This window comes from Dendroctonus ponderosae, unplaced genomic scaffold (assembly GCF_020466585.1).
Source record: "Dendroctonus ponderosae isolate FM_Combo_2020 unplaced genomic scaffold, Dpon_F_20191213v2 Dpon_F_20191213_9, whole genome shotgun sequence".
NCBI classification, from domain to species: Eukaryota; Metazoa; Arthropoda; class Insecta; order Coleoptera; family Curculionidae; genus Dendroctonus; species Dendroctonus ponderosae.
The window spans coordinates 3,349,669-3,362,614 of record NW_026019116.1 but is presented as its reverse complement, the minus strand read 5'-3'; the positions used below and the strand labels follow the sequence as shown (position 1 = coordinate 3,362,614).

Sequence of the window (12,946 nt, the reverse complement as noted above, 5' to 3'; positions counted from 1 at the left end):
TTCAGATTTGAAGATACTTCTTAATATTGTTTTTGTTACCACTTTTATCGGCAGGAAGAATTTGAATGCTTTTTGAGGATGTTTTGTTTAATTTTGAATGGTTTTCTAAAATTATTTTGATTGATTTTATATTACATTATACATAATACTCCCTAATGTCTTTCTGGTCATTTTTGGGTTGCTTCTTCCATTGCAGAAATTAAGTCAATTCTTTGAACGATTTTAGTGTAATTGAAAAATTTAAACGTTTGCAGAGAACAAGTTTTTCGGCATCAGTTAATTGTTTGTCAGATAAATTTATAAGTATTTTGTCCAGAAATTGTTTATTTTTCATATCAGATTTTTGTGGTAAGTATTTTTTTAAATGAATTTGAATTGATTGATTGATTGATAGATGTTTTTAATTGAATGATAACAAAAATACATTTTTCAATGCTTCCGACCGACTAAGAGAGAATATAAAATTAAGTAAATATAGTTCCAACATCGTTTTCAAACTTCTTTATCAATAAGCTTTTTATGAGTTTCAATCAGTAAAGGCGCGTGTTCTACAATATTGTGAGCGTTACCGTTATTGTATATGTGTTATTTTGTATTTTTGCTAACTTTCTATCCGGTTTTACCTTGCTTTTTATTTATTATCTAAGACTTATTTTGCTTGTTGGAAAGGACACTCGCTCCTTCCTCTCATTTGGCTTTCGATGTCTGTTTAAAATTTGGTTCAAATTTGCCTTTTTTCTACCTCACTTTTCTGTCCCCGAGGCGCAGCTTTTTACTGCCATACTTTACTTCATAAACCGAATTTGATTTTCAACAATAATATTATCTCTATGGGCATGTGATATATTTTGATATATTTTCCAGTTCTGTGTGCATGCAAATTTTATTATATTTTTGTATATATTTATTATAAGCTAATAAATGCCCCAAGTTTCTAAATTAGTAACAATTGTTCCTACTAATTGCTATTTGTACGTTTCAAACGTTTCATTTTTTCTGTCCATTACCGAGATGTTTAATTATCTCAGGTGTTTAGAAAATGTGCGCAGTTTTTGGAGTAATTTGGTAAACTGCAAATTATTTAGTAGAAGTATTTGTCGATTTTTCAATTAAAACTTCGGTACTCTAGAAGAAGAGTACTTCGGTGTTCTAGAAAATCATTGGGGTTTTGCAAGGCTAATTATACCATCAGTTTAAGAGAAAAAAACCAAAAATTTTTTGAAAATTTTTTCTTATATTTGTCCACTTTTTTCTTTTAGCATTTTACGGTTTTTCAACATTCCTACTTCAAATTGTAAAACTTTTTGATTAAAATGTTTACAAAAATTAATTTCAAGACGAGTGAATAAAGGCGTTTTGTTAGATTGCTTTAAATTATTGGTTTAAGACTGAATTAAAGTGTTGCGTATCTGTATCTATCTCAGTGACGGATTAGAGGAATTTTTATAATTCTAGCAACTAATTTTTTACAAACAAATGCGAAATCATTTTAGCGGAAGTAGGTAAATTAGAAATATTTATAAAACAAACAAAAAATTCGCATCACCGAAAATTTACCCCGATTCCTCAATATTGTCACTTCTATAATGTGAGTTCCAGTTTTCGCCCCCAGTCCCATAAAACGTATACCGCGTGTTGGCATAACAATGGTTCAATTAAACTAATCTTATTCCTCTAAGTCTTGCAATAAATACACCGCTATGGAATTCTTGAAAGCATCTTTATTTCATTTAAATAAATAAATAAATAACAGTAATTGCTCATCTATATAACAAACATCGCCATCAAAAACCTAACATCGTTTAGTGGATGCCAAGGCCTAAACCTCCCAATCCTAAGTTGCCAAGTCCTACATGTCCCAAGCCGAGAATGGAGATGGGGGAGGCCACTTTGGTGACAATGGGAGCCGCAATGGGGGCCGCAATTGCTTTGGTTACTACGGGGGTGGGGTGCAAAGCAAGGAGGTTGCTGTTCTGGTAGGAGGTTGCACCAGCCTGAGTATCCGTATAGAAACATGAGATAGTAAATTGGGTTAAACTAGGCAAAGGGTTGGGATATTCTTACCTTGACTGCGATGGTAGGGGCGGCAATCACTTTGCTGCCCAGGGCAATGCCTCCTAGACCTCCCAGACCTCCAAGACCTCCCAGACCTCCAAGACCTCCTATGGTGCTTAATCCGCCCAAACTTCCTATACCTCCTATGGTGCTCAAACCGCCCAAACCTCCCAAAGAGATTCCCTCATCAATTAGTCCAGTGGAAATGAGCCCAGCAGAAGCGTAGGCAAGGAGGGCAACGAAGACGCACTTAACAGACAAAACAACACTGATTAGCCAGTTCTTTTCACTAAACAGTGTACTCACCAGCTTGAACATGTTGAAACTATTGTTGAATTAACCACACTAGATCGAGTTCTAAATGGATCAAATGCGAACGTTTGATTGGTTTTGCTACCCTGATGCAAGCAATTTATACAAATCGATCATGCCTGAATTGCACCCCACCCGAAGTAAATTCAGTTAGTTGCTGGCAGCAATGTGTCAAAAATCCAAAAGTGGAACAAGGGCCCCCACATTAAAATTAGTCCGCTTCTATCCATTGGACTTGTTTGGAAAAATCGAAGACCAGAATCCGAGTTTTTTTCTCTACGAGTCCATGAATAGGCGGCAAGTGGCTTATGGATTACAGGACCGTATTTTCGAGATTCGGTGATCTCATGAGATGCATTATTGCATCATTCAAATGCAGGTTTTGCCGGTAAAATTCGCCAGTACCCATTCGTACTGTGAGTCGTTTCGAGGCAATGAAAAGATTAATAGTGCCAGTTTTTCATTCTCCCTGGAAGCAAGACTGTTTTTTTAATATAAACTATTAAATCTTGTAATATGATTTTCATGTGTTTTTAAGGCGAAAAATGTTTGTGTTTTTTTTAATTTATCAAATATTTATAATAATTCCTCCGGTGGTTCTTTGTTCTTCTTTCTGCGGTACGGAAATTTCAGCTTGTCCGCTCCAGTCCATTTGCCACCTAATAAAGTGTTTGTTGGAAAATTGATTTTGGTCACATTTAACAAAAACCTTTTGGTGAAAACAGTGAATTTTCGAGTGAGGATCACAGATGATAATCAAATAAAACCAAGAGGAAAAGACACCCAAAATAGTTACGAAGCAGAGACTGCGAATCTTTCAGTGTCGAATTAGATTAATGAATTTGGAAAGGAATTTTTAATTTTCCCAATGTAAGATCGCTTTGTTAAATAAATCATTTGTTGTCTAGACGGCACGAATATTTATGGAATATCAGAGTGGATATGGATATAGAAAGTTGAAACAGTTTTGCATTTGGTTGGCGCCTGCAAATTGAACCCTCGATGGAAACTTAAAAGTGAAAATTGTTCCTACCAAATGTAGATTTTATATATAAAAAATCTTTAACTGTGTACTCCATTGATAAATCCAAGCAACTTAAAATAATCACAGCGAAATTTAGAATTTCACAATGTTTGGAACTAACAACGTTCAATTGCTTCAACCAACTACAAACATCAAACAAATCGGGCTGCAAACTTAAAAGATTCTTGAATTTGGCATTATATACAGATTTGGAGACGTTTCTCGCAAACCACATCTATTTGCACTTTTTGCCCCAAAGTTTCTATTTAATAAAGTTATTTGCCGCACTCATGGCATTAAATCACATGGTAGAAAAATGTGCCAAAATGTGGAAATGGTTCCACTTTATTCCGGAAAATTACGCCAAAAGCAGCGGCATGTTGCACAAATGAATATCAATAGCTGAAATCTGTTTTAAGTATTTTAGTTAGACGTGAGCTCAAGGCTCTCAGCTTTAAAATGACAATTACTTCTTCCAATTTCATCTTTCCAGAGCCAATCTTTTGCCAATGCACGCAAATCTGGGGTATATTTGCGCCTTGGGTAGCAAAACTTAAATTAACAAATTAAATTGTTCCCACTAAATTCGTCCAATCTTGGTCACAGCTGTTTTTAAAGATATCGCTGTAATTAGAGACAAATTTGGAAAAATTGCCCATAGTCTCGAAATTCACAATTTTTCCCATTAAATAATAGTGCCATGATCTTTTTGGCAAAAGTGACAATTTATTGCCTTAAAATTGATTCATTCCATATAGGAATTAGCAAACCCTTAAACTATGTTGATTAGAGTGTCATTGGTTCCTCTAAATGGCAAACATTTTATATTAATTGCATTCCTTTGAAAAACTGGTCAGATTACAGAAACGTTTGCATTAACAGCTGAAAAAGTACTATAAAATGTTCCAGTTTGACACTGGAAAACGACAATTGTTCCCACTAAGTTGAGACTGGAATGATATGGACTCCAAGATTTTGTATACTGATTGTAAAAAATTTGGAAATTAGTTGGTTTAGTTCTCGCTTATTTCAGCTTCTACTGGAAAGTTGATTAATGTTTTCATTAAACTAGAGTGTTTTTATTTTACGCTATAAACATGAAAAATTTAATTAAAATGTTATATTAATGGTAATTGGGAAAAAAGAAACTAAAAACTGGACAGTAATAACAGATGTAAAGACAGTAAAGTAGAAAAAAGGTGATTTTACGATTGGCAAAAAATACAAAATGGCATTTGATTGATTCATGCATTTATCAGAAAATTTCCACAGCAAAGAAAAGTAAGCAGCTGCAAATAAATCATCAACTTTTTCAAGAGAGCAACCAACAAAGTTGTTAACCAACAAATTTCAAACCGTTTAAACTTTAAAATGGGCAAAAGAATATTGGCAATATTATTTGGAAATTGGAATTGGAATTTTGAAAACTTAAAAAGCTACTGCAGAAAATGGAAAATATTGTACTATTTTAGTAGAATTTTATATAAAAATTATGTCTAAAATAAATAAAACACTACTCAAAAAACAACAGTGTTGTTGTTATCAGGAAAAATGCCCGCGTCGGAGGATTGTGCGCTTTCAAGGCTTTCTCAATAAAAAGTTTTGAAATTTAAAATTTACACTATTACGAAGTCAATCGGTCACACAATGGGCAGAGTACAGGCCTGGCCAAAAACAAATATTTCGTGTAGATTTAGATTTATCTGCCTTGGAAACTGATTAAGTGCAAAGGAAAACAAATCAGGCAAATCTGGTTTTGCTATTGTTAATAAACCAGAATCTCGTGCAACTCAGGTGCTTTTCGCATAATTAACCTGCCCAGAGTTAAAATTCACTAGGTGAAGAAATTTGAAGCCCTGAATGGTGTTTGCGGGCTCACCTAGCACTGAATTTAGTCTCGAGAATTTTTATATTTAAATTTTGGATGTATTTTTTCCTTAAAATTTCCTTATTTTCTTACGGCAATAATAAGAGACGTGGTGCAAAATTTCTTCCAATCGAATTAAGTACTCAGCTACTTGACCGATATCCGAATCCCACTTCATTTTCATTTTTTTTGCAAAAACTATGCGACATTGACGACTATAATAATAAATTAGATTTATTTGTTCACATTATCGATAATGCACCAGGCAAGAAAATCTTGACTTGCCGGTACTCGATTAATTGTGCCCCTCAGCTTTCGCTTATTAAAACCGATTACAAGGCAATAATTGTAGATTTTATAAACGTTTTAAGGAAGAAATGTGTATAACTACATCAAACGTGCATTTGATAGCGTGGTATTGAAGGTTTTACGCGAATAGTTCCTTTTTCGTTTGGAACGTTCGAGTGGAAGTAAAGTCTTGAAAATTTCCGGTTAATTTTTATTTGGACTGTTGCAAAATGCTTTTTTAAATCATGATTTGAAACCTGCTACTTAGTAGAACTAAGCCCATTTATCTCGAAACTGACAATTTTTTAATACAGCCACAATTAGTGGCTGATTGAAACTGACTAAATTTGAATACTGGCTGAACCGACTTTTGTATTACTCTTAACTCTTAACACTTTTAATGCTTTCACCGCTTTTGCTGATTTTTTTTGTCAAATATTGTCTATTGATTACACTGCGATTTTTCAACTAATTTTTAATCATTTATCTGTCTAAGTCTAACCCATTTGGGAGGAAACGAGTTATTCATGAAGCGACATTTTTGCCATAAAGTGCTGAGACATTTGCTCAAAAACAATGTTGTAGTTATATATACCGACAAAATCTTAGACAATTCGTCGTTCTATTTGTCTTGAAAAGTTTACTGTAACCGTCTCTTTTTTGCTTATTTGGATCAATTCACGTGAACAAATAATTGTGTCTGCATTTTCAATAATCAAATACACCGGAACTAGATGAGATGGAAATGCTGTTTAGGACTAGGAATTCTTTGAACAGATTTCGGTTAATTTTCTGGCTCGAAACCCATGCTTTGGAAGCGGATTTTCAAAAAAACTCAATAAGAGCAAAAGTGGTTAACATATTTTTCTTGTAAATTTCGTTGATTACCAAAAATTTCCACAATAACTTTATTAGATGCTACGGAAAATCATAAAAGCTGAATACAGTTGTGCATTGCCCATCATGGAATTTGGGCATCTAACGGCTTAATTTTTTACGAGATCATCGGACTCTACAGTTCATATGTGAACATATAGGGATTTAAGTAAATTTTTGTTTGATTTTCTGTTGTTTCCTCCTGTACTTTATTAATTTATGAGTTTAAGGTTGAATAATTAAGTAAGAAAAATGCTTGTAGCATTGTATTTTCTTATAGAGTGACCATTTTTTTAAACACAAGTTTTTATTTTTAAAGACTATTTTTTTGTATTGAAATTCACGTGGCAAATGATTAAGGTTTATTAATAATGCTTTATTAAATTGGCGACAGATTGAAAGCTTCGTTTAGCATTTTTTGCCGCTTAGACAAGCTGTAAAGCGGTCATCAGCAGAAAGTCATTTATTCTTTTTTTTGATTACCAGATTAAATGACAATAGTGGAAAAAAATTATACTTTTCTTTGTTAATGTTAAGAATAGTTCTTGAAATTTTCGCCTTTATTCAATGTGTTTGTCACTGGCAAAGAGCGTTTTCATTATTTTTTTTCGAAAACGATGCCTGTTGAAAAAAAAATTATTACTCCACTGGATATATTTCTTCCTCTTCACCAAAGGCAAAAGTTTTTCATCCCATTAATAACAATTAATTTCAAATTTAATTTAAAAAATATAATTTTCAGTATCGCTCGATTCGGGTTCCTGACATCAACGCTTTATTTCTCAACGACTTGCGTCCAACCCAACCATTTTCAGCTGTTCAGGACTGAAATATCATTGGGAAACGTCTATAAAAAATAAAATAAACTAAAACTTCTACTGATAGCAGTTATAATTAAAAAAAGCGTCCCATTCTCTACACGATGACTGTACGAATTTGCAGCTCTAGTTTAAATTCATACAAAAACAGCAATAATTATCGCTTAGTGGTAAGCATATGGCAAAGGGGCAGCTAACAGCGGGCTCTTAATAATAGCTGGAGCAGCGGCGTAGTGCACAGCAGGGGCGGCGATTACGGGGGCAGCTTTGACCACCACAGGCACAGCTGCAGAAGATATCTACAAATTTTGAACTTACATCGGCTCTTTTTATGTCCCAGAGACTTACCTGATAAGTGTTTTGGTAAGACGTGGCTACAGGTACTGCGGCTTTGACGATGGGGGCATGGTAAGCTAACGGAGCTGTTAAGTAACCAGCTTTTACGACGCAGAGAAGGCAGGAAAGGGCGAAAATCTACAATTTTTTTCAAATTGGTAAAAAGGGAAAGGAAATTGGATAACTTACCGTTTTGAACATGTTGATATGTTGATGGGTGGGATACTGCTGGTATGGTTGGTTAAAGGAGACAATGTAGCATGTGTCTGAAGACCCACCGCTTTTATACCTCATCGTGCAAGTTGCAAAAAGCGCCCAGATAGGAAAATCACTACCAGGCAGGTCAATGTCATGACATAACACGTATACCAATGCAGGACTTTGCTTCACTTTTCTTCGTCGCAGTGTATTATGTTTTATTGTTACCGTAATAGGCTGCAGGTCTTAAGAGTCCCAGCAGCAACCATCTAAGTAGACCATGGAACTTTTCAACTTAATCTGAAGTCGACAGGATAATACTTTGCATATTCTCTTTTAGAAATTGTACGGTTTTTTTATTATTTGTCTATCAGGAGTTTTTTGCGGAATATTTAGCTGATTTTACTACTGTCACTGAAAATGCTTACAGAAGTCCGACAAGAATTTTCCTATTGATTGGCTTATGATGCATTTGACCTGTTAAAATTAAAGCATTAATCTTGACTTTAAGTTTCTGCAAAGGTTTACAATTTATGACCCATTTAACACTTACAAGAGCACATGAAATTGCATGCAGGTGTAGAGATGATTTTTTGTTTTCATTCATAAATTTGTTTGCCATTTTTCATTTACAAGTTTTAAAACCTTTTTGAATTTTCTATTCAAGAAGAGATTTTCTAACAGAAAAGTACAGTTTTATATATTTCTAGACCTTCATCAATAATTAAAAAGAACAAATTTCTGTTTTTTTTTTACATACTTACTAGACTTTTTACAAACTTACTTTAGACAAAAATTTTTGAGGCGAAATACCCAAAAAGAAGTTTGTAAAAAAATGAATCCGCCTCAACAATATAGAACTTATCTACAATAAATTTCTGATTTTTAGGCAAATTTACGGGTAAATTCTTCTTCGGCTTGCAATTGAACGACAAAATAAATGCTTGGTTTACTTTATTTAAATTAAGTTGAGTTTTAATTAAATTAAGGTTTTATTGTCAAGAGGAAAAAATTATGTGATTTGAGATATTTATAATTGCATTTAGGTAAAACACATCAATTTTTTAGCAATTGATGTGCTAGATTAAGTTTTTTAATTTCATGTTTCTATTATCTTTTCGCCAAAGAATAAAACCTATCTACTAGACGTCGTAAATTTCCAGAAAAAAGATCTTTTTGAATTTTATAAAAGCTTCAGTTTTTGCATAGTTTGAGTAGCTTGAAGTGAACATCGTCAAAATGTCGATGCTAAAGTTCATATACCATAAGTAAGACAGACAGACGCCTTTTGCTATCAGCTTTTTATTTAATTTTAAGTTTTACTTAGCATGAGTATTCTTTGCTTTTTGTAATAAAATCGATAAAATAATTGTCTACTTTTTGATTTACCTTTACTTTCGTTTCACTATTTTATGAATTACATCGGGATCGAAATTTTATCGGTAAATAAAATTGTATTGTTAAATAAAAACATTTAGATAATTTCAAGGTTCACCACCAACTTATTTTCTTCCTTTCCTGAAAATATAATGCTCGTTGGCTCAATCATCCTGAATAGATACAATTTTCAACTTTCTGCACATCATCGCTAGATGGATTATTTATTTATGATTTTAGATACATTTTTTGTTAATGTTTTTTAAACTCATGTTTATTTTCATTCGATTAATAGAGATCTTTTGAAAACTGTCGTGCAGATTGTTTATGTATTGCCAAAATTGTTTAAATAATGCTCGTTGGCTCAATCATCCTGAATAGATAAAATTTTCAACTTTCTGCACATCATCGCTATATGCATTATTTATTTATGATTTTAGATACATTTTTCGTTAATGTTTTTTAAACTCTTGTTTATTTTCATTCCATTAATAGAGATCTTTTGAAAACTGCCGTGCAGATTGTTTATGTATTGCCAGTTTAAAATAAATATGCGGAGAAAAGTTTGAATTAAATAAAATTAAATAAAAAGAAGCAAAACATAAGTCTATTTAAAAACTATTTACATCCCTGTTCTTGGAATCATTCACTTTTAGATTCGCAAAATAAATGATTTCCTTGTTAAACAACTACAAACAAACAACAGTTAAACTGACTTACACTGGACGTTCCAACATTCTGTACCAAATTGCATAATAATTTACCGCGTTATATTCTCAATATGAGTAGAATTACACATATTTTCCTAATATGCAAATTTTTCTTCTCAGTTCACCTCGCAGTTTTCCACGTTTTCTAAAGTTGGGAATAGGGAACAATGCGATTAATYATTCAACAGTCTTCTAGTCAGGATTTGATTTTTGTTGCTTTCTATGCYTCATTKTCTTTTTTAAAKCTGMATTTAATCATATATCCGAAACTTATGTATCGATSTTGGGAAGACTGAAAAYTAACTTGTTTCACATTTAATACTTCATAYATTTTTGGTTGRAAAATGTCTAAGAATTATTTTACATGTAATTTAATTTCAACTTAAGTTAGACTAGTAACTAGTAGSTGTAAGATTGAAAATAAAATTATAATTAATGTGGAAAGAAATAAAAAAAAGTTTGACATGAATATTTAACATATTGCTATCTGAAAATATGTTTTMATTTTAGTCCCTCCAWCAACAACAATTWTATAAATGTGCAGTTTCCAACTTAACAAAGCGCCAGGTTAAAAATGTGAATTCAAGCAAAAAAAAGTCGCTTATCAAAGCTATATAATAATATATAAAGTATACTTTTACATTGGCACGTAAAACACACTTTTACTAGTTGATTTGGGTCTCTTAATGCAACGACCCGTGAGGAAAACCATGTGATGTAATAAATAGTACTAACGTGAAGTATCTAGATCAATGGTGCGTTAAAATGTACCTTTTTTTTACTTTGGTCTGATTTAAAATGAGATTCACGATCGTGACTTTCAATTTAATCTAGTTCCTTAAATGAAATGCGTTTATTGGCAGACAGTCAGACCGAACAGCACCTAACTAAAATTCTAGAACATTCCAACATAGCTTTTCATTAAAAAAAAAACTGTTGGTATTTAAATTGCTAATTGCACTGTTCGCTTAGTTTATGCGATTGCAAGATGCATATCATACAAATTGGATGGAACAATGGAAATATAAATTAATCGACAACTTTTTCGACCTTAGAAGATTGCATTTTTATTTATCTACCTTCTGGTGTACACGACTATTGTTTATTTAATATCAGCTTTATTTAAATTGATTTGTAAATTTTAAATTTTTCAAAAATAGATCTAGACTAGTTTATTAATACTAGTTTTGTTGCCACTAGTCCCAATACTTTTTTAAGCAGGTTTCTTGGTTGCCACAATGTTCGCTCGTAAGAGTGCAGGCCATTGGTAAAATAAATTTGATCAAGTGCGGTTGAAAACGCGTTTTTCTAATTTATTGTTATTACCTTCTGGTCCTATTAACCGCATTAAATTATCTCTATATTTGAATTGTAACTTTGTAATTTTTTTTCGTATGGGTGGGATTGTTGACTCGTTTTTCAAATAGGGTTTAGAAGACTAGGGGGCTCTACTAGCAAACAGTAAAAAGGTACGAAATAGGCAATAATTGAAATAAAACCTTAAATTTTATTGGTGCTTTAAATATTTCTCGGAGTAAATGCTCAGGTCTCTTCTAGAAGCTTTACTGATGATTGCACCCAAATGGCATGCAGATTCAGCTGTTCTTTATCTTGAAGTAAAACGCCCCCGTTTCAAGCTTTTTGAGCTTTTGAAAGCTTCATTTGCATAACGATCTTAAAAGCACTTTTGTCTCCTGGCGAGTGATTGGAATATGAAGAATATAAAAGTTGTCCTGATAACGGTAGGGACAAATAAAACTTCTAAGACTTACTGATTCAAATCTAACGTCGATTTTTGCCATTCTTCCAGTTTCTGCCCATGTTGTGTGATTTTGTTGAAACTTCTTGGCGAAAACAAGCACAAAATAATCTTTACATGGAGCCAGTGGCAACATTTGCGAAAGTCTTAAAAAAAGTTTCCTTAAATGGTAACTTAACTATCTCAGCTGAAAAAATTTACATCGATACGAAACTTATAACCTCAGAACGACGTTTTGACTTTAATTGGCCCCTTTGCAAGTCGAATAACGAGAAAAATGTGCTTGAGATGCCATTTGCCTTTACGGCAACCGCCGCAGTATTTTATTCCATCAACCTCTAAGCAATCTACTTCTGAAAAATTGTCTGCTCACACAAGCAGGAAACTAATTTTTGGCAAAATACTTTCAACACAACGTCTAATCAAGACTGCAAAATTCAACCAGTTCCTTCATTGCTTTTGTGGTAAAAATAAATCAAACCGTGCAAACTCATGAACCCTTGTCAAGGGTCAGCAATTATACAAATCATGGCCTTGACTATTTTGTGAGGATTTTTTCAAATTATATAACCACTTTGCAGTATAAATGACCCAAAATCTTCAGTCAAACCGCAGTTTTGCGAGTTTCCTAGTACAATCCACACTGAACCATTATGGTTAAACGGTCGGTAGTTCTTGCCTTCATGGTCCTTCTTCTGGTGACATCCGGCGCCCCTTTATGGTTGCAAAGCCATCATTATCCTCCTCCAGTTGTGAGGGAAGTGGTTCCCATCAGCGAAGGATTCATACCGACAGCACGGGAGATCATTCCAACAATATCCAGAGTGATTCATGAGACCCAGCATCCACACAGCAGATGGAGTTGGATTCCGTTTATTGGATAAGTCCCCGAAGCTTCTGGAAGTTCTTAGTTAAGATGTATAGAAAATTGTATGTGCTATTTAGTTCAGGTTAATTTATTTTTTTACCAGATTGTGTCAGTAACAAAGGTTGTATTGATTAAAGTTATGAACTTGTTGAGAAAGCATTCAGGTTTCCCATAAATCCCTAGAAGTCCGGATTGGCATGGAGAAATTACTTTGTTGAATTGATCAATAGTACCAGAAATAACCTGACTTGAATCCAACTGCTTATAAAAGATGCAGCTTCATTGAAGCTTTTGCCTTTGGCATCCAGAACATTTTTTATTTCCTTCCAGTTCCAATTTTACACTTGACTTTCTGACAAGTTTTAGATCCGGAATAATCGAATTTTTGGTCTATTTTAAGCAATTTTTAAGCGGCCACATTCCTTAACCGACAAAATTTTCCTTATTATAGACGCAGA

The 12,946-nt window shown here is 33.3% G+C and overlaps 2 protein-coding genes across 2 annotated transcripts; both read right to left on the bottom strand.

The window, feature by feature from the left end:
- Positions 1-1,701: 1,701 nt before the first annotated feature.
- LOC109535862 (uncharacterized PE-PGRS family protein PE_PGRS10) lies at positions 1,702-2,612 on the bottom strand. The gene is made up of 3 exons (XM_019901876.2): positions 2,362-2,612; positions 2,065-2,304; positions 1,702-1,994 (listed from the first exon to the last, which is right to left on the bottom strand). The coding sequence occupies exons 1-3, from the start codon at positions 2,371-2,373 to the stop codon at positions 1,803-1,805; spliced, it is 444 nt and encodes a 147-aa protein (XP_019757435.1). The 5' UTR covers positions 2,374-2,612; the 3' UTR covers positions 1,702-1,802.
- A 4,683-nt stretch (positions 2,613-7,295) lies between these two features.
- On the bottom strand, positions 7,296-7,935 carry LOC109535864 (cuticle protein 38). Its single transcript, XM_019901879.2, has 3 exons — positions 7,766-7,935; positions 7,589-7,714; positions 7,296-7,539 (listed from the first exon to the last, which is right to left on the bottom strand). Exons 1-3 carry the CDS (start codon positions 7,868-7,870, stop codon positions 7,405-7,407), a joined length of 366 nt encoding a protein of 121 aa, XP_019757438.1. The 5' UTR covers positions 7,871-7,935; the 3' UTR covers positions 7,296-7,404.
- Between the last annotated feature and the right edge of the window lie 5,011 nt (positions 7,936-12,946).

Bases quoted from the DNA above. Each gene is read 5' to 3' on its own strand.
- LOC109535864 (XM_019901879.2), bottom strand. From the start codon at position 7,870: ATGAGGTATAAAAGCGGTGGGTCTTCAGACACATGCTACATTGTCTCC. The intron at 7,715-7,765 runs GTAAGTTATCCA...AAAAAATTGTAG, and splicing joins ATATCAACATGTTCAAAACG to ATTTTCGCCCTTTCCTGCCT. The intron at 7,540-7,588 runs GTAAGTCTCTGG...CAAAATTTGTAG, and splicing joins CTTACCAAAACACTTATCAG to ATATCTTCTGCAGCTGTGCC.
- LOC109535862 (XM_019901876.2), bottom strand. The intron at 1,995-2,064 runs GTAAGAATATCC...ACGGATACTCAG, and splicing joins CCCCTACCATCGCAGTCAAG to GCTGGTGCAACCTCCTACCA.